This window comes from Zeugodacus cucurbitae, chromosome 2, assembly GCF_028554725.1.
Source record: "Zeugodacus cucurbitae isolate PBARC_wt_2022May chromosome 2, idZeuCucr1.2, whole genome shotgun sequence".
Classification (NCBI taxonomy): Eukaryota; Metazoa; Arthropoda; class Insecta; order Diptera; family Tephritidae; genus Zeugodacus; species Zeugodacus cucurbitae.
In genome coordinates, this window is record NC_071667.1 from 80,127,601 (window position 1) to 80,149,411 (window position 21,811).

The 21,811-nt window shown below is 34.9% G+C and overlaps 2 protein-coding genes across 5 annotated transcripts; one reads left to right on the top strand and one right to left on the bottom strand.

Annotated features, from left to right (window-relative positions):
• The first annotated feature begins 1,709 nt into the window (after positions 1-1,709).
• Positions 1,710-21,432, top strand: Map3k4_0 (mitogen-activated protein kinase kinase kinase 4). Of its 4 annotated transcripts, none has more exons than XM_054228612.1 (15): positions 8,560-8,803; positions 9,398-10,025; positions 13,528-13,728; positions 13,799-14,306; positions 14,372-14,609; positions 14,688-14,961; positions 15,026-15,262; positions 15,324-15,464; positions 15,539-16,067; positions 16,126-17,571; positions 17,642-17,833; positions 18,452-18,740; positions 18,809-18,915; positions 18,982-19,161; positions 19,230-21,432. In XM_054228612.1, the coding sequence occupies exons 2-15, from the start codon at positions 10,012-10,014 to the stop codon at positions 19,311-19,313; spliced, it is 4,440 nt and encodes a 1,479-aa protein (XP_054084587.1). In that variant the 5' UTR covers positions 8,560-8,803; positions 9,398-10,011; the 3' UTR covers positions 19,314-21,432. The 4 variants fall into 4 exon arrangements, with proteins under 4 accessions (XP_011195434.2, XP_054084587.1, XP_054084866.1 ...); XM_054228891.1 differs by having other exon boundaries at positions 9,449-10,025; XM_054229180.1 differs by having other exon boundaries at positions 9,825-10,025.
• LOC105220687 (uncharacterized) lies at positions 21,016-21,698 on the bottom strand. Its single transcript, XM_011197131.3, has 2 exons — positions 21,539-21,698; positions 21,016-21,440 (listed from the first exon to the last, which is right to left on the bottom strand). Exons 1-2 carry the CDS (start codon positions 21,612-21,614, stop codon positions 21,211-21,213), a joined length of 306 nt encoding a protein of 101 aa, XP_011195433.1. The 5' UTR covers positions 21,615-21,698; the 3' UTR covers positions 21,016-21,210.
• Positions 21,699-21,811: the final 113 nt, after the last annotated feature.

Below are 21,811 nucleotides of genomic sequence, written 5' to 3' on the forward strand. Positions count from 1 at the left end.
TTGGCTCCTCCCATTTTCAAGGATAGAGTAAGTAAATAGAAGAAGTTCAGTGCGGATAATCAAAAGGAAATATTTAGGGAACGCAATAACGATAAAAGTAATAAAAAATTCAGAGGAATTCTAATTAAATGTAAATATGAAAAAAAAAAATTAGAAATTAACAATTTAAAATTTTTTTATTTTTATTTTTATTATTCTATCATTTTATTTTTAAAATAAATTTTTTAATTTAAATTAAGTATTTTATTTTTTTTTTTACTTATTAAAATCTACAAGATTTCTAGACTATGGTCCCAAAATTTCAAGTTCATTCGAGTGATAGTTTTGAAGATATAGTCCGAAGAAGTTCAACTTTAAAAGCGATTTCCTCAAAACTTTATTTTCATAGTTGATAGTGAAATTTTTTCGAGAACTACTTGAAAATGAAATTTTGGAATTTTAGACAGCCCTTCGATTTTTTTAACTACAACTGCAGTGGAACTTCTCTAACTCGAATCACCATAATCCGCAAAAAAATTCGAGTTGGAGAGGCTTCAAGTTACAAAATTTTCATTAAAATATAATTTTTTCAAAAAGCTGGAAAATATAGATTTTTACCCAGTTTTATTTATTTACTTCCCCAAAATTTTTATGGGCATACTTTAAAAGATTGTTTTCTGTAATTTTGTTGGTTGCAGTTTGCTATTGTTTTGCTCTTAACGTCTGTATCCCATGCCTTTGTTACATGATTTATGCAATCCATAAGTGTAATATGGTAGTTTTTGTTCGTCTCCGTACTATATAGAGGGACTCTTTTAAAATTTTTCCTTGATAGTAAAATCTTAAATTTTTTATTATGCTCTGGTCGAAAAGTTCGATTTATGGAAGGAAATTTGTATGGAATTTGCCTTTCAATGCCACTTCAAGAGTTCAAGTTATGGAGAACTTCGAGTTAAAGAAAGAAATTTGTATGAAATTTGGCTTCCAACTCAAAAGTTCAAGTCATGGAGATTTCCGAGTTATGGAAGTTCCACTGTATTAAAAAAATGCGGCGAATTTCCGATTAATTGAATTTTAAGTACGAATTTACAGTCTTAATCAATCACTCTTCACTTCAGCTGATACTGCTAAGCGTTATGCTGCCGAATCGGAAGCAACTTTTCCTGAGGGTTTACCGGAAATGACGTCACAATAGCTGAGTTTTTAATATTTTTCTACAAAAATTGAAGTAATTGCTTATTAAGTGTGTATCAGTAAGACCAAAAATTGTTTGAACTTAATATTTAATTTTTTATTCTAAAAAATGAATTAATTAATTTAAATTATTGAAAATAAGTCGTTAGATGTACACATATACGAGTATATAGATACATATGTACAATTGTTTATGCATATTTAATGTTTGTTGGGTTATTTCCTCCGGAACAGCTGTTTATTAGAATGGGAAACAAATACAAAAGCGAATTTGAGAAATAAAACTAAGCACAGGGTGCCTGAAAAATGAAAGAAAAAATGTATTTAATAGCCTGTTATTGTATTTGGAACGTTTTATATAGAATTGATATATACCATGTATTACTTTTTATTATATTATTCCGTTTTTAATGTTATTTTAATAAACATTTCTGCCAATAATATATTAATAAGATGTAGTAATTTTCACTTTAAAGCCACTAGACCACTCTGTAGCCATTCGCTTTCAATTTCGTACACAATTCCATGCAGTCAATTTCAGTTGGTGAATAAAATTGTATTGAATCGGTCGTGTTTGTGTGTTGTGCTGCTCATATGAAAAATAATATGCTTGTTTTGAAAGTTAATGAATATTTCGGTGAAACTTAAAGGTGTACATAAAGATTAAGTGAAGAAGAATAAAGTTAAAAAGAAAGAGCATATATACATACATAAGTATATAAATAAATAATTTATGTTAACAAAAATTGTATTGAATACTTGTGCAAAACAACTGTAAATATGTCAGAGCAACGAACAAGAAGACTGCGTTCCAAAATAAATTTAGCCAAATTAGATAATGGCGTATTGCTGCGACAGCTAAACATCGAAGATAGCAGAAACACCATCAGCGATATTGAAGGCAACGTAGACGAACAAAATGAAGAAGCTCAACTTGTCAACGTCGTTAAGCAGGAGGCTGACGACGACTTTTCAAGGTAAGCAAACAAGCGACAAAACATAACGGGGGAAAATATTTAACTGACTTGAATCGGATTTACGAATGGAAAGTAAACGGAAAATCGTCTAATGAGTATAAATGGAAATGCAGATAAGAGTAAATTTTTGAAAATGCTAATGTGGCAGCAACTGATTTGTGGCTATTAGCGAAAGAGACTTGATTGAGCCGGTATTTAAAGCCTTGCCTGGCTTATGCTTATAAGAAATCAGTAGTTTTTTACTTTTATAACTATAAAATAGATGTTAAAAATAATTAAAAAAAGCATTCGTCAAAAAGTCAAAAATTCCAAAGCGAAAGTGCAACATCTCCGCTTATTCGGCGAAAACCGGAATAACCAAATTACAAACATTGTTACCTATACACACACACACGCGTACACATACGGGTATTTGTATTCGTATTGACAGTGGTAGAAATCAAAGGCAAAGTTAATTTGCTGAAATGAAATGCGTACTTGCTGGCCAGTGTAATCTGCACGAAATCAATGTGAAAAGCAACAATTTAAGGTACTTTTTCGAGAGTTGAGTAATTACAGTTCTCGTGTCTGTTTGTATGTATGTATTTTGATAAAAATATCAAAAACTACTTTGCAGCGCAGAATATTTTTCACAAAACAGCAAATGTATGTATGTATGTCAGTATGTTTGCAATTATTTGAATTTCTGCTAGCTTTGCATATGTCTTTATCAGTTTGTATGTTCTTTTTTATAAGAAAGATATGATAAGGAATCGACTGCATGTAAGTACGTACATACAAACATATGTAGCGTATGTAGTGTAAGCATTGCGGTGTGTCGTGGTTTCGCCAGAGTTTTTCATGGAATGTGTCTACACATATTGGCAAATTAATAAGTATGCATTACGATTTTTTAGTAAAAAAGTAAACAAAAATATTACCAATTTTTCTTTAACAAAATGTTTCAATTAAAAGTTTGAAAGCGTATTTCGCTATATAAGCAAGCTCCAAAAGATGTGTTCAAAAAATAACAGGAATTTTATTTTTTTATTTTATTTTATTTTTTTATTTAATTTTATTGTATTCAAAAAATAACGGGAATTTCAATACGATCAAATCAGCCGTATTCATTGTTTATTTTGTTTCAGCCGCTAAGGCCAGGCGATTTTCGTTTGTCAAAAGCGCACATTTCGTTGGTTGCTCTTGAGTTATGGGTCAGAAATAATATTGTAATGATATCCCAGCCTCAATATTCGTCAGACATGACTCCGTGAGACTTTTTCCTACTTCCAAAAATAAAGAGAACCTTAAGGGGTTATATACAATTAGACGGCCGAAAAAAAGTGAATTTTCCAGAATTTTTTCTGAGAAAACTTTTTAATTTATTGATCCAAAAATTTATACACATATTATGATATATTTTAAGACTTAGTACTAGTAAAAATATTTATTTGAAAATAATCTCCAGGAGCTCCTCACAAAAAAACCGTTTTGCGGTGACCACTATATTTCGGAACTGGATCATATGAAATTAAAAATATAAACAGATTTCGTTAAAATAATGTTAAATCTAGTAATTAATCGAAGGAATAAGCAAAATAAATTTTTTTGACAAAATGACGGTTTCTCAAAAAAATTCTTTCGATTCTTCACCGAAATTTCGGCCTTAAATTGTTTATAAAAAAAAAATATTTATCGGAGAGAAAAATTCTTCGATTAATTACTAAAAAATATATTTAAGAAGGTCGTGTTAAAATTTGAGACTAATCGGTCTAGCCGTTTTCGAGTAATGCTGGTCACCGACTTTGAAAACACCATTTTGAGAAAAACGCGTTTAAAGTTTGGACCTTGTACTTCCTAGCACTCTGAAACGCCTTTTCAAATTTTTCATTTGCTTGTAACTTTGAAAATATTCACCGGAACGATATAATATTAAAAAACGATATAATATTAATAAAAAAATCGATTTTTTGAAAATTCTAACTGTATATAACCCCTTAAAGGTTCGTCGTTTTGAAGGAATTCGTAAGAGAAATCGCATAAAGAACCAACCAAAAATCGAGTTTGAAAAGTGTTTCGACGTTTCGAAGAAGCGCTGGCAGAAGTGAATAATATGGAATGAGAACTATTTTAAAAGCGACAACATTAATCTATACGAATGAATAAATATTTTTTTCAAGAAACGAAAATTCTCGTTATTTTTTGAACAGAATCATTGCTTCTTAAAATATAAAATTTACTTTACTTATTTTAATGGCAATATGTGTATATTTGAGTAGACACATATTTATGTACGCATGTATGGTAATAAACCGCAAAATGTGCTTCGAGTCAGCAGTTTGCTTACACTTTTTATTTTATTTCACCTCTTCTTGCCTTATAATTAATGTACGCTCAAATGTCCACGTGTGACAAAGTTTTCAATGAAATTAGTTGTACGTACGTATGTACACAAATACAGCAAAGTAGCTGACTTTTGGTTCAATGTATAGTGATACTTACAGCTTCATATATATGTATGTACTTGTTGAGGCATCATATGTTTGTTAAGTAATTGTGCACAATGTTTACAATAATAACAATAAAAAAATACTATGTGATATGAGTAACTTGCAAAGTTGACAGCCGCATTTTTGTTGTTGTTTTTAAACACTACTTAATCCAAACGATTAAGATCAACGAATTTTATGACCACTTCTACTTAATATTACACATTTTCATTTATTTGTATAAACACATTCACACATACAAACATAAATAGATATAACTCATACGGCGCGTGCTGTAGGCATGCATCATCACCGCTATGTGTATTATACTAAATTCCAAAGAAAGTGAATATTTTCCTGTGTAGCAAAGGTAAATATTGTATTTATATTTATTTTTTTAACTTTAGTCATGCCTTTATTTTAAATTGTCTGTTATTTGTGCGCTCTCAGTTTTGTCAATGCTTCAACCGTGCAACCATTCCGTTTTGTTAACCCCATTCGGCGTTGTTGTTTTTCCCGATATTAACTACCATTTCTTTTCGATTCAGCACTTTAGTGTGGCAGTCGTAGCCATTATCCAATTTGGTATGCGCTTTGATTAGCATTTATTTTGTTTGCCCTTTGCGCCACCGACACTTTGTCCGCATGCAAGTTTTGGCGCGACGGATACACTTTTACATGTGTGCACGTGTGTGTGTGTGCATATGAACTGTTCTTTTGTATTGCTACATACGCATAATTATTGAATGGATTTCTTTGATTTTCAATTTTCTTTGTGTGTGTATAGGTATTTCACTTTTTTCTTGTTTGCAACTTCATCAAATGGCGGTAAATGTTAACTACTAGTTATTTTAAGCTGTAAATTGTAAAGCCTTATCCTCAGCTCGCATTATACTCCAGAAAACTCTTGCTAAGAAAGTATACTAGTTTGGTTCACATAACGGTTGTTTGTAAGTCCTAAAACTAAACGAGTTAGACACACGATGACGGGTTGAATGTAATTCCAAAAGTCAGTCTGTCCGTCCATCCGAAATATCGAAAAATCCCTCACCTATTGAAAAGTAATTCAGAGGGAATTTTTTATCTTAAGAATGTGCCTCTGTGCCAAATAGGATTAAAATCAGATCAATACTTCCTCTAGGCCCCGTATACCTCTTGTACACATTTTCCAACTTCCGGTGGGCTTTATAACGTATATATATTCGGTTAATATGTGAGATATCTCAAAAAATAGGTGAATGTAAAATCTTGTTTTTTACTATTACTACTATTAGTTTTTTTACTATTACTATTACTATTTTACTATTTACTAACAACATTACTGGCTATCTTTAAATCTAGAAATATTTTTGCCAACAAGTATTCCGAAAAAAGCTTCAGCTTCAGGTGAGACTACTTGACATTGATGACAATCTAGCTCTAAACTGAAACCACACGCTGTCAACTGAAAGAAAAAGGTTTACTAACGAGTAGAACTTACCTATCTGTCAGTTATAACTGCGAGTTCTCACTAAATTTAAACACTCACTAAATTATTAATTGCTATATTAACAAGAAAATTTCAAAACAATCTTTTATAAAACAATATTAATTGTAAATATTCTTATCAACACTGAAAACATTTTGTACACCCGAACATTGCCTTTTTAGCCCCTTATTGTTGTGCAACTTAAGTGGCTCTCGAAATTCCATTTTCAAGGCATACATATGTATGTATGTATGTACATAAATCATTGAGAGTGGTTAGGTTTTATATTGTCAATAAATGCATTTACACAATACATATATACATACATATATATATATATACATGCGTGTGTGTGAAGACAGTAAATTATATGCGGTTTATAAATTTCCACAAATTACTCTCCATCATCATTTCACACTAGTAAATTTCACTTTAAATTATGCAGAGAACGTGTGCTACTCAAACAAGCAAATACCTATTTTGATAGCGCTATTTTTCTATTTGATAATAATTAAATAGCCATTAATCTCTTGATTTGTATTTAGTTCACTGCAGAACTCTTTGCTTAATACTGGGCACATGCTCATGCTCTTAAATGTTCTTGCTTTATCTAAAACTGAGAGAGCCAAAGTTTAATTGAGGCAGTAATTACGTAGCTATTAATACGCTACTAACAGCATTTGATAATATTCGCTATATTCTTGAAGTTATGATAAGAACTTTTTATTTTGTGAAATCCTATTTTTTTAGGTTATCTCGAAAACTATGTGACGCTATAAAGGCTTATGAGATTTTTTGTAAACGTAATCAATATTTGACATTAAATGACGAAAAGAATATTTAATTTCGAAAAAAAAGTTTAAAGGACTTTATATATTAGTATACTAACTAGTATACTCACTATAGTGAGAGTTAAGGGGATGTACTGGAGACCTGTTTCTATGGATCAAAGTTTCATATAAAACTTTCGAAAGTGGTATTTTTTTCGAAAATAAAATTCAAAGTGTTAATTTACCCATACAATTTTCGAAATTGGTATTTAATTTCGAAAATAAAGTCCAGTGTTAAGTTTCACATACAATTTTCGAAATTAGTATTATTAGTTTTAAGTTTCACATAAAATTTTCGAAATTGTTATTTTTTTCGAAAATAAAATTCATATTTTGAGTTTCACATAAAACATCCGAAATTAGTATTTAATTTTGAAAAAAAATTTCGAAGTTTTAAATTTCACATAAATTGGTATTTAATTTCGATTATTTAGTTCAAGTGTTAAGTTTCGCATAAAACTTTCGAAATTGGTATTTAATTTCGAAAATAAAATTTTAAGAACTTTATATCTCAATTAAGGGAATGGAAATGCATTGGAGACTTGTTTCTATGAATCAAGGTTTGACACAAAACTTTCGAAAGAGATATTTAATTTCGAAAATAAAGTTGAAAGGACTTTATATATTAGTAGTGGGAGTTAAGGGGGTGTACTGGAGACCTGTTTCTATGAATCAAAGTTTCATATAAAACTTTCGAAATTGGTATTTTTTCGAAAATAAAGTTCAAAGTTTTAAGTTTCACATAAAACCTTCGAAATTATTATTAAATTTCGAAAATAAAGTTCCAAGATCTAAGTTTCACATAAAATGTTCGAAATTGTTATTTTTTTTCGAAAATTAAATTTCGAAAATAAATTATTTAATTTCGAAAATAAAGTTCAAAGTTTTAAGCTTCACATAAAATTTTCGAAATTGGTATTTAATTTCGAAAATAAAATTTATATAAATATATCAATAGAAGGAGTTGAGGGGATGCAGTGGAGATCTGTACTTATAAACAAAACTGTTAAGTTTCACAAACCTTCGAAATTGTTATTTAATTTCTGAAATAAAGCTTAAAGTGTTCAGTTTTACATATATCTTTCGAAATTGTTATTTATTTTCGAAAATAAAATTTAAAGAACTTTATATCTCAATTAAGGGAATGGAAATGTATTGAAGGTCTGTTTCCATGAATCCATGAATCAAGGTTTGACACAAAACTTTCGCAATTGATATTTAACTTCGAAAATAACGTTCAAAGTGTTTCATATCTAAATTGACGGAGCTGCATTGGGGACTTTTACCTAAAAAGTTCACGTAAACAATCAAGTTGTTAAGTTTGCCGTTATTTGGTACTCTCAAAAGAAATTCTGAGTTTATCTCCATGCTTTCTATGAGAAACCACTTATATTTTTGATAAGCAGCTGTTGTAGATGAGTATGTGTTTCCAACTGCCGGAATTAACTCACCAGCGCTATTGTACATCAATCCATTGCCTACAAATGAAATGAAAACATTGTTACTAATATTGTTTGTTGATTGAAGAGTAAAGCGAGCGTTGTCGAAGAGCAAATGCGCGCTCTTGGCGCAAGCAACGCAATGCGCTCTCGATTTGTGGCGGCGGCCTTGTGCGCTTCATAACATTGGGTTCGAACAGGGAATACCCTCAGTTGACGGTGTTTGTTCGGAAAATGCAGTTGAATTCGCAGCGGATCGGTTGAACGTCTCCCCAATTGACTTGTTAATATTTGTATTTAATTACAATATTGCTGTGTTGTTGTTGCTGTTTTTGCTACCAACGTATATGGTGTTATGTGCTGGCATTACGGGCAACCGCGCAACCGCTCGCCCGTACGAATTTTGGACTTGAATTTGCAGATCACAGTCGCTGTGCTTATCGGTTGAGTAAGTGTGCCTGTGTATGCGTTTCGGTCGCGTCGATGGTATGCGTGAAGTTGATTTTATTTTATAAAGTGACGTTACGTGCGATGAGCAGCGTTGATTTACGCCGTAACAGCGCAGATCTGCTTACGGCTACGTAGGTCAATGCTGTGCGATACAGTGACAGCTGTGTGTGGAAGGCACATGAAAGATTTTGAAAGTATCGCAATTTTCCGGTGCGCTTTTCGCATACAGTTAATAAGTTAAAATGCAAAATTAAAAAATAAAAATAAATACAAATCTAAATTAGCTTAGTGTGTGTGTTTTCGCTACTCATTTGGCAGCGCTCTACGCTTGAGTGTGCGGGCTAATAAGTGCGACCCCCCTGAGTGCTCGTGTGCTCGCTCGTGTGAATCGTGTGATATTCAGCAAAAAAAAAAAATAAAATAAAAATACAAAATTAAAAATAAATAAATTTACACGATCTGCCTTGCTGGCTAGCAGGCTGGCTGTCTGAGTGACTGGCTGGAGCAATGATACTGGGCACCTAAGAATTATGCATAGATTATCTGTAGTGGGTGAAAAATTGTTTATAAATATTTTTGAATATTTCATAAGTGTTTCGTGCTGCGAGCATCAGCTGTTTGTACGTTTGCTATTCACTCTTAGCTTTTCGGCTTTTCGCTTTTCGCAAACGCCGGCAACTTTGCTGTTCACGCGTTGTCATAACTCTGTGGTGCGGAGGCGCAAAAGTCAGTGAAGTACTATATTGCAGCGGTAACTATCGTAAATTCAAGTAACATGTGATTGTGTAGTGAACAAAAAAATAAAAAAAAAAACAAAAAAATTAAAACAAGAGCGGAACGCATAGCTTTCACACCCTTTCGCTTTGGAGCGTTGAATTACATACATTGTTGTTGGTGTGTGTACTTAAAAAGTTGAATGGCAAATGCAGATATAAGTACATTTAAATATATGCAATAAAATGCAATGCAAATATATGTATGTGTGTGTGTCTTATTTATTCATTGTTGTGCTCGGTTAGAACTTTAGTTCGTTCCAGTTGCAGTGTTTAACTAAACCGTATATAAAGTGTGCAATAAATCAATCTATAGTTTTGATTTTGTTTTCGCACAAGAGGAAAATTGCGAAATTAAACTACAACAACAAGACGAGTGCATTGGTTATATTCAGCTGTTTTATAGGCAACTACACGATACAGTGTCAACAAAATGAGACGTAAAAAGTAAGTTTTGTGTTCGGTAAATATGCCTTCATGTACATATATGTATATACACGTGTAGATAAGACGCTCTAAAGTTAAGTAGAAAGGGTTTATATGTATGTAAGAAATGCAAGAAAATTGTGTTTTAATTTTGTCTGTATTTCTGTACATTATATAGAATTGCTTTTAAGTGATTTGTTACTAAAGTAATTACATATATACAAGTTATATACAAGAGAACATCAGCTTTATCCCGTATATACGAATTGTTTCACTTCGGGGATTTACATCACATAGTATTGCAAAGCATTTGAGAAATAGGTTAATATCTATTTTATAGTAGGGGGAAGCATCGAAAAGTGTATCTGTGTGTGTATTTAAGTTTATACATTATGTTAAGTCTAAAAAACATAACGGCGCTTTACGTGAAATTGATTTCAATGCCATGATTGTACTTTTTCGCTCTTGGACATAAGCATTAATTGAACTTTTTACCGCTTGTGCGTATTTATATTCCTTTGCCATCATATCATTACATTTTGAATATCAATTGAAGTTTGTTGTGGACTACCCACTGGTTCTTAGCATGGTATTTGTTTAAAATATCTTCTAAAAATTGTGGATTTGTGGAATTTAAATGGTTGGATATCTTTGCATCAAAAGAACATTACACCCATTCGATACTGTTAGGCTTGAGTTTTATTTAAATTTCTTCGACTTTTTAAAGTTATTATGAAATATTAAAAAATAAGACTGATTACGACGGTTAAGAGGTTAGCTGGGTTTCAGCGGTTGAAAAAATGTTTTTTTTTTTAATTATTTAAACAGTGTTTTGTGAAATTTTTAATATTTTCTAAAGTCTCAAAAAAAATGCTCTTGCCATGAACAGTATAACTCATAATTGATTCATCTAAAATCAATAAAAAAAAAAATATTTGGATAGTACAAGAATTAAATTTAAATTTGAATTCAATGAACGAAGCAAAAGGAAAATATAAAAATTTTAATTTTTGACGAAATTTTAACGAAAAAAAATACTTTTTTGGTAACATTTTCCGCATATATTGGCTCGAAAAAAATGCTTGGAATAAAAAAATCCTTCGTTCAATAACTTTTTTTCCATATACCAGAACTTGGTCCATCTGAATCGTACAAATACTGAATTTATATATAAAAACCGTCGAAATCGGACCATAAGTTTTGAAGGCCTCATGTATCCAACATGAGGACCTCAGTACTTCTAATAAATTTTTTTCCGAAAACATAAGTAACTATCTTAGATACTTTGAAGAATTTGAGAGGGAACATTTGTCTTCTAATAATATGTCTCCGTGCCAAAAATGTGTGAAATCGGGTCATAAATTCGCCTAGCTCCCATATACCTAATATTTGGGGATTCAAACATTCATCGCACTTTTTACCATATATATCGGTTAATATGTGGGATACAACAACAAAATTTACTGAGCATATAATCTTGGATAGAATGTAGCTAGGTAGAAAAAATAGTTGGAATCGGACCATGAATTACCGCGCCCCCTTATACTATATATACCGTTTTTTGTTTTCTAATGGACCTCATGCCGAATGTGTGGGTCAAATTGCGTGTTATATTAATAAAATTAAATAAATAAATTGCGAGGGCAGTTCTTTTTTGAATATTTTTGTTTCAGCCACTCATTCGGCCGGAATCATGTCAGCAGTTGGGGAACTTTTTTTTTGGCCAACATTTTTTTTTCAATATTTTTGTAAAAGAAAAATTTGAAATCTAGCCGAAAATATACCTTATTATATGCAAAAAGCTTCGGAACAATCGATAGAGTACTTTCTTTTAAAAAAATTCACGAAAATTGCCTAATTTTTCATAGGTTACACTGGTATAGCCCCTTAATGAATTGATACATGTCTAATTATTATTGGATTAATTTGTTGCTTCCCTGCGGCGTTGTTCTACATATGCATTTCTCACACATTGTTATGTTAATTAATAGATTTCCTTCAATTAATTAATGAAAATGGGAGTTTTATTATTTTTTGTTAATTAGCAGTAATTACTTAATTGATAGTTCTTAAGTTACTGTTTGTCTTCATTCACTTTATTCTCAAGAAAAAAATTGATTCAATTTATTCAGTGAATATAATTTAATTAATTAACACATTATTATCGAGCGTGTAGGTGTGTAATTCTTTACGATATGTTCGACAAGTAATAATAATGTTTGATAACCTTACCCAACTGGGTATGGCTACCAGCGCTAGTAAACTATACCGTATACCATATACCAAAAGTTATTTCAAAATTCGTATTTTTCATTTCTTATTCACTTCGTTTCATGCTTTTTTGTTGTGAAATATTGTTTGAGAATCAACAATATAGACATTATACAATATGAGCAGGTATTAATATGATTAATTCACCATTTTTCTATACTCCTACCTTGTAGCGAGTATCTAAGTGTTCCATTGTTTAATTTTTTTTTTTTGTGTGAATGGTAGCTTCGATGATGTAATTTTTTCATAGATTATATTTTATGCTCAATTTTTGTAGGCAATTCTTTAAATAACCGACTTGCTGATGAAACATTATGCTATGTCAGTGAAATGTGCATAAATAGCTATGTAGCAATGATGATGACAAGCGTGATATTTACATACATGTACTTAAGTATCACAGCCGATGAAAGCGTGCCATAATTTGGCGTGTCAATCAAAACTGTCAATTAGTCTTTTATAAGCAATATTGATGTATAATTATAGGCGTGACGACCGGGGTAGATATGGATATTTGCATATAAGTATACAGCTAAACTGTGATACGGATTGATTATGAATGCTTATCAGTAATAATTTGAGACGGGTACAACGCGCCGTGATAAGATAAACGCTGAAGGGCCAAGCAATTACGTATATTATACGGGGGCTACTGTGAGCGCCATATGCAAATTAGTAGTGATTTATTTTAACATGCATAACTTTGTAAATAACGTATATGATTTGTGAAATAGCTATACATACATATGTATGTAGGCATGATAGGGGTGGAACCAGATATATAACAAGGTTTGAAGATCGCCACTAGTTGATGCTTTTAAACTCACGAACCTCAGGTAGTAGCGACGCGTGGACGCCTTTAAGTTTTGAGCTACAGTTGAACCTCCTTAAAACGAATTGCCATAATCCACCAAAAGAGAGACTTCGATTTATGAAAGACAATTTGTATGAAATTTGTCTTCTATTGCCAATTCAAGAGCTCGAGTTATGGAGATCTTCGAGTTATAGAAGTTCAATTTATTGAAGTTCTACTGTATGTCTTTCTGGCTGCCGATTCTTCTAAGGCATAGGTACTTTGGCTTAGTTGAGATTTTTTTAAATCTCTTATATATGTCTTAAAAGTCTCGAAGAGCTACCTATTTAAGCTTTCTTTGTAATTAATTAACGCGCCTCGACCAAAGGCGATAATTTCGCTTCCGAGTCTTCAGCTATATTTTAAAATATTAATATATTTCTATTTTCATTTTTGCAGAGTTGAGTTCCGTATTAAGCCTACGGCCAGCCGAGGTGTGAACAGCTATCATCCGCTCGATGAGGAGTTACTTTCCCCACCAATCGACGATTTGGCTGCACGTTTCGAAGAGTACGGCACAACGCCGCCGCGCACAAGAATGAAGATTAAAAGCCGAGATTGGGAGCGTAAGAAAGCACATGCTGTCGCCTCAGTTGGATCGTAAGTAGTAGTAGAGGAATCACCTCCGCATAGTTTACCTGATATATATCATATTCCCGTATATTTACAGTTCAATTGATCCGGCGCCGAGCACGCCTAAAAAGGGCATGACGCGTATGGCGCGTTCACGCGTACTGCGACGCAACACAATGGACTGTGCGTTGCTGAATGAAATGTTTGTTAATGACGAGAACAAACGCACGAGCAAGCGTGCACAGGATTTGTTGCGCGATGCCGAACGGGAACTGAAGAACTCGATGATTTCCTCAACATCCACCAGCTACGCCGCACGTGGTTCCAGTTTACTCGACAGCTCCTACCATCTGGAATCGTTGGATAAGTGTACGCCCTTGAGTACAGAAGTGCCGCTGCGTGGCTCTTCGAAGGTTGTGGAATCGTGCAATAGATACATGTGTGTATCCTCGCGTCCAATCGGTTGTCGTGCGTCGGCGCCAGCATCCGCATTTGTGCAACAGCTGCGCTCGGAACGCACGCCTGGCTTGAATATACGCAAGGAATTTCATGAGACTTTCGCCAATCTCATTAAGTTGGGCAGTGTCGATCGGCAGGATGCAAAGGTAAAGTATTTTATTTTGATTTTTCTTATCATACGATTTGACTAACTTTCCTCTCTCTCGTTTAGCTTTCGCACGAAGAACACACTTGGCAGGCGGAACTGAAAGATCTCATTTGGCTGGAATTGCAAGCGTGGCAGGCTGACCGCACCATGGAGCAGCAAGACAAATATTTATTTACTGCGCGGCAGGCAGTGCCTGAATTGCTTTCACAAATCATAAACTACAAATTCCAGCCCCGTTTTCAACGTGCCACGAGCGAAATGAGCGTGGACAGCGGCTTTAGCACCGATAGCAATGCCAGTTGTAAGTTCATAATTTATATTTTATTTGCAAGTTCAAAGGTTAAACTCCTTATTATTTTGTCTTGTTTTGGTTCTGTAGCACCACAGCCTGGCAAACTATGCACTGGCTGCATGTCTTTGTATTGTAAGGATTGCATGGATCAACAGGAAATCGCCATGAAGGAGGTGGAGGACCTCTTGACACGCTTGGAAGCCGCAGAGGCGCTTTATCCCTCGTCACAAGTGATGGGCGCATTTCATCCGATTTACAAAAATGAAAACTTTGTGGGCCGCATCAAAGCGATGTGCTTGTGGTATAATATAACGCGTCAGAATCGTTTAAAACTCTGCATCTTTGGCAAAATATTGGCAAGGTAGTTAGTATTGAAATCATTTATTGTTGTTTGTGTTAAATCGCATGCTGTTTTTTTATCTCAGATTGCAGGGTGAGAAATTCTCTTGGCCTGTGCAAACCTGCTATGGTGGCAGTGACAGTGGTGCTTCATCTGGTTTGGAGAACGACGATTCCGGTGTGAATTCGGTTGATTCCACCAAGACCAGTTCTAGTCAAGCAACACCACAACGTAAGCTCTCATCAATTTTTTGCGCGCCTAAAGTACAGTTCATGTTGAACGATGTGGCGCAAGTGCCGGGCGAGACTTCCAGCAGCAACGAGTAAGTGTTTGCTAACAAAATAATAGTTTTGCAAATTGTTTCAACGTTTTGCCGGTTACAGATCTACCTCAACCGAAGTTAGTCATATGTCATCGGAGTTGTCTGGACCGCTTTTGCGTAAAAGCTCAATGCACGACATTAATATATTCAGTGTGGAACCGTTAAGCAGTTGTAATGATGCTAATTCTTCGGCGCTATATAGGTGTGACTATAAATTATAGTACTAAGCCATATTAATATAACGGTATTTTCTGTTTTTTTTTTGTTTACACTTAGAAAGTTTATAGAAAACGTTTTAAAGTCGCGTGGTCTCGCCAAGGCCTTGTCGTTTTTAAATAAACTGCACAATGTTGTACTGTATAAGGCGCATATTTCGTTGGAGAAGCCCGGCACGGAAGATTACGACTTCGAGACGGAGCGCATCGACGAGGATGTGCCACGTTTGGAACCGGAAATTAGTCGCGAGCAAATTGACGAGTTACGACGCTTCGGTTACTGGAGTGACGAGGCGAAATCCATAAACTTGCCGACATACATTCCCTCGTTTGTGTTTCTCAGCGGCATACCGTTACAATTTATGCACGAGTTTTTGCGAATGCGTCTGGAAACACGCCCGCCAAAACCGAATCCACTGAGTTTAGAGCAACTCATGAAGGAATTACGCGAAGGCCTGACATTGGCATTAACGCATCGGGAACGTTATCAGCGCCACATAACGACCGCTTTGGTTGAGAACGAAGAAGAATTGGAGCGTTACATGGGCATACTGAATCATTTCGACAAAACCGTACGAAAAGTATTCGAGGTAAGCGAAGCTTATTTTTTGTTTGTTGTATGTTGAGTTTAAATTTGTGAAATTTTAGCTTTATTTAGACTATATCGATCAGCTAGTGTTGCAGTCTGCGCCGGAGGGTAATAAGAAGTCTGCTTTGGAGAAGGAATGGATGTTTACCAAACTGATTAGTCCCATGATAAATGGCATGCACACAATTGCGGCAAAAAAATTTTGCACCATCATACGCAATTTATTGCGTAGTATATCCGAACGTTTAGTCAGTCGTGCGGCCGAACTGGATATACAAATCGATGATACGGCACAGCACGGCGAAAGCGATTTGAAGTGGCAGCTGCTAACGATCTGTCGGGAGACGCAATCACTGTTCACTGTGGAACGTGAGTGTTCGGTGAAGGTGCTGTTCTTTGCGAAAATGTTCTGTCGCGATGTCGAGACAACTGACTTTCATCGTGAACATTATGAGGATGATGTGATTAATCAACAGCAAGATTTTGTTTGTGCCGAGATTAAGAAATCATTCAAACTGCTACAAAAGGATGTGCTCGATGTGCGCAACAAGTTGTCGAAGATAATCGAGCGTGTAATGGAGCGTTGTGGGCCGGAACAAATGTCCGAATTGGATGATCCGGACAGGCAGGCGGTACTTTCACGTACACGTGAGATTTTACACCAAGGCTATAAATTTGGTTTCGAGTACAATAAAGACGTAATTCGTTTGTTCGAACAGCGTATAATGGCCAATAAGGATGAATCTTGCGAGGTCGATTTGGCGCTGGGTATTATCGATTTTGCCAAAATGTGGATGCATTTCGTGATGGAACGTTGCGAACGTGGACGTGGCATGCGACCTCGTTGGGCATCACAGGGTTTAGAGTTTCTTATACTCGCCTGTGATCCGCAAATAACCCGTCATCTAGACGAACGACAGTTTGAGGACTTGAAAAAACAGATGGATCGTTGTATATCACATGTAATCGGTATTACTTCCGAACCAGAGAAGATAGCGCGTAAAAAGGCATCGCCGCGTACGCGTAAAACCTCATCACCGGCCACAAGTCGGTCGCGTACACCCACACGAACTCCAATATCCGTAGGCGGCGGCACAAATCCGAACACACCATTGAGTTCGCCGCAGTACAATAAGTTCTTACATCCGCAGTTTAGTTTGAAAGAGGAAGTTTTGCGCAATGCCGCCGATGGCTCACCAGAATACAGCGTAAACGAGCCGTCCGACGTGCCCGACAATAATGGCAGCGCTACGGAAAAACTTGGCGAATTACGCTTAATTGTACCACAATCTTCTCCTTTAACCAAATCGACGCATAACGGTAGTAGCTCTTCGTTGGCGCCACGCCAGGTGCGTGTGCGAGACGCTGTGAATCGCTTGGATATGGAAATTGAAGAGAATCTGCGTGAACGCAATCTAATTGGCCACATCAAAGCCTTGAACACATGCGATAAGGTGCAGATACGTGCACGTAGCGTAAATTTTCACTGGCATCGTGGTATTAAAGTGAGTCGCAATAAGATTTCGGTTTTTCTAGCATGTTTGTTTATTAAAATATGTAAATCCTCAATTGCAGATTGGTCAAGGTCGTTTTGGTAAAGTTTATACAGCTGTCAACAATAATACCGGTGAACTAATGGCTATGAAAGAAATTGCAATACAGCCCGGAGAGACTCGTGCACTCAAAAACGTCGCTGAGGAGTTAAAAATCCTCGAGGGTATCAAACACAAGAATTTGGTGCGCTACTATGGTATCGAAGTGCATAGGGTAAGTGTTCAAAATATTCAGTTATATTTTACCGTTATCACTTAGTATTTTGGTATATACGAGGGCGGTCCGATAAGTATTTAGTACGTTCTTACTATCCGATGGTACCTCTATTGTAAGCGTAATAGTCTCTCTGGTGCTGCACATCCCTCGAGATGGTTCAGTTTTGTTTGAACTGCTTTAGATCATGGGTTCGATTGTGGTTTTTGAAAAAGATGGTGTCTCTTTCCTCGTTTAGAAATTGGTTTAATAAGCGTACAGCGTCATCGGCAGATCACCGTGAGAAGGTGGAAGGAAGTTGCTGAAAACTACGTCTGTATCATGCTTCGTATTCTACAGATTTGGTACCAAGACCTGCAAAGAGTCCTTGCATGACACTAACAACCTCTTTGCATGCCCCCTAAACTCCACTCATATACTCTTTTCCTTTGGTCCGACTATGTCGAAACAGCTCGTTTTCTGGGCCTCTCGTTAGATGACTTCATACTTTATTTTCGAAAATGTGATGTTCGAATATGGCCCAAGCCGAAAAACCAAATATAATATATATATATATACAGTTCATTGACTTGACTAATATAAATTAATAAATTTCCCTTTTTCATTTTCTCTAAATAGGAAGAACTTTTAATTTTTATGGAGCTCTGTTCTGAGGGAACCTTAGAAGCATTGGTGGAGTTATCAGGCGGTCTGCCAGAAGGTCTAGTTCGTCGCTTTACTGTTCAACTACTTTCGGGGGTGGCCGAGTTACATCGACACGGTATCGTGCATCGTGATATAAAGACTGCAAATATATTTTTGGTGGACGGTAGTAATAGCCTGAAACTGGGTGATTTTGGCTCAGCAGTTAAAATACAGGCGCATACGACTGTGCCTGGCGAACTGCAAGGCTATGTGGGAACACAAGGTAAGCGATTAATTATAGTATGTTTAACTAGCAACTATGTACAAGATATTTTTGTTTATTTCCCAAAGCTTATATGGCGCCAGAGATATTCACCAAAACGAATAGTGACGGACATGGACGTGCGGCGGACATTTGGTCTGTAGGCTGTGTGGTAGTTGAAATGGCATCGGGACAAGTAAGTTATTTTGCGGCAATGTAAGTAGCAATATAATGATAGTAACGGGTTATCTTCTAATCATAGCGTCCTTGGGCACAATTTGACTCGAATTTCCAAATTATGTTCAAAGTTGGTATGGGTGAAAAGCCGGAAGCGCCTGAAAGTCTCTCACAAGAAGGACATGATTTTGTGGACAAATGTCTACAACACGATCCCAAAGATCGATTGACCGCAATGGAATTGCTCGAACAGAACTTCTGCAAGGTACACAATATTCGCAATAATTTCACTCAAGCAAACAAATTTTATTTTGTCTTTTGTCGTTTTTATAGTATGGGCATGGAGATGAATTGAATTGCGACCAAACGCAAGAGGAGGTGCGACGTTCATTTCGGCGTAATGTTAAATTGAGATGAGTGCGTGCTGTGGCTGTCATTACAAAATAATATGTACAGCAGGGAATATAGCACAGTAGTAGACATGCCTGTGTTTTAACATTATATGTTATGTATAGCATGTAAAGTATGGCATGAGCATATACTAAACAGTATAAAATTATAAAATGAACTTAACAATTATACAACTGCATATATATTGTACTTTATATATATATATATACATATATATATTTATGTATTTATTTTAGATTTTAGCTAAGAAAATGATGTCAATATCATAGAAAGCGTTTAGAGTCATAGGCATTAAATGAAATTATATTAAGTGTGTATATTTCGTTATTTATGTGACAAAGTGCACCATGTGTCTTTTATGCAAATATAGTACTTGTTAATGCTAAGGCTAAAGCAAAGTGTATTAATTATAGATGCAACGTATTATTTTTAAGTGAGCGTGGTATCGCCTCCAAATATGTTTTTTGTATATATCGCGCAAACCGCTAAAGCTACTATATAAACCAAACTTTCAGCAGTCGTTTCCCTTAAGTATCCTATTACACACCATGAAAATAGTTGAAATCGTATAATAACCACACCCACCTCCCATACAAAGATTATGTTGAAAATTACTAAAAGCGCGTTAACTCACTAACGAAAAATGTCATTAACTAAACGACTAAATTTTACAGAAGAAATGGTACAGAACAGCTGCACTTAGCTTGACAATATGGAGTGGAAATTGATCGTGGCGTCGCCCAGTTTAGTGTCAAAAACTATATCTCTGGAACTACTTGACCAATTTCAATGAAATTTAGTACATCATATTTTATTCACATCCTTATATTACCGATGGAAAATGAGCGAAATCCGTTCACAACCATGCCTACTTCTTATATAATACAATTTTTATTTCCACCTGATTCGTTCACTTTATAATATATAAATCAAGAACCAATGAAGATAGCGGAATAAAACTTTACACAAATACCGTATTTGAGGTGTGGCATTACTTATGGAAAAATTGGCGAAATCGGACTATAACTTTTCAAGACCCGTATATCGAACAGGATGTACTCAGTGCCTAAGGATAATTTCTCATCGAATATATCGGTAAATTTATCAGATATTTTAACCTAATACAGAGGGAGTCTTTTTCTACTAGTAGTGTGTCTGTGTACCAAAAATTGTTAAAACCGGGACATGACTTCCCCTAACTCCCATATACCTAATATTAGAGTTTTTAAACATCCCGTGGACTTTATATCGCATATATCGGTTAATTTAGTAAGCGTATAGCGTATGAATATAGTATACCTAGGTGATGAAAATTAGTGAAATCGGTTTAGAAATTACCTCAGTCCTCATATACTATACATATATGATGATTTTCGTTACTCTAGTGCCGTATATATGGTTTAAATAGTGTGTTAGTAGTAATAAAATTACATCATTAAATTTCAAGAGTATAAAATGTTCGGTTACACCCGACTTGTTTTTTAATGGATTTCATGGCTAATGGTTGATGATTCGGATGTTGTTATCTTTTGTAAGTTCTCGAATCACTAGAAATCTTATAGAATGCAAATGCATTTCGAATCTCCGAGTTCTGTGAGTTCACGAGTTTGTCAAGATCGCCACATCATTTTATAAAACCTAAGCTGATATTATGTATATATTACCAGCACGCAGCCTACGATAAGCCTATAATTGAAAAATGTTAGTATGCTAGTGCATTTGCGAATCACAATACATATACAGTAAAGGACTCCACAATTCTTTATTTATTCTATGGCATTTCTACAAAAATGATTGTACATCATTGTATTTATTTATATTTAAAAAACAGAAACGTTCGGAAGATTGTGGTGACAAAATGTCGTGAAGCTCTCGCTGTCTCTTGTTACATTTATGTATGTATTTATGAAGCTTTGGGTGTGTTGCCATACAATGGCCGAACGGTTGAAGTTGGTGCAGCGGACGGAATTGGAGAAACACTGGGTGGACCTGCTTCAGGCGGAGCTGCTCCTCCGTAAATGTTTGGCGGTGTCGGTTGCTCTGATGGAGCATTGGGAATGGTGACAGCTGCGGAAAAGGCGGACGATGCCAGCAATAAAAGCGATAGCATCACGCTAACGAACATTTCGTATACTGTCAAATAAATAATGTTGAAAAAGTGATTAATAAAATAATAATAAAACGATTCACGCTGGTGTGTATAAAATATAATTTATGGTATATAAATTTACCTTTCATTTTCGTTGAGTTCTGTGTTGCACGGATTTTCGGGATACTAATGCGATTAGTATTATTCGTGGAATACATGACGAAAAGTGTTTCACCTGCCTTTTTATACGTAAATATTGAACATTTTATCTATTGTGATAAATTATTACAAAATAACTGATCGCCGATAATGTTTTAATTAAACAATAGTCCGTTTTGGTGGGCGCCAATTTCACCAATTTAATTCAATAAATTTAGAATTGATTAAATATATTTATGCATATACATACATTGTA

Coding starts and splice junctions, on each gene's coding strand:
- Map3k4_0 (XM_011197132.3), top strand. CDS start 1,954: ATGTCAGAGCAACGAACAAGAAGACTGCGTTCCAAAATAAATTTAGCC. Junction 14,962..15,025: donor TTTGGCAAAATATTGGCAAG/GTAGTTAGTATT, acceptor TTTTTATCTCAG/ATTGCAGGGTGAGAAATTCT. Junction 18,916..18,981: donor TTGAAATGGCATCGGGACAA/GTAAGTTATTTT, acceptor TTCTAATCATAG/CGTCCTTGGGCACAATTTGA.
- LOC105220687 (XM_011197131.3), bottom strand. CDS start 21,614: ATGTATTCCACGAATAATACTAATCGCATTAGTATCCCGAAAATCCGT. Junction 21,441..21,538: donor GAACTCAACGAAAATGAAAG/GTAAATTTATAT, acceptor TTTATTTGACAG/TATACGAAATGTTCGTTAGC.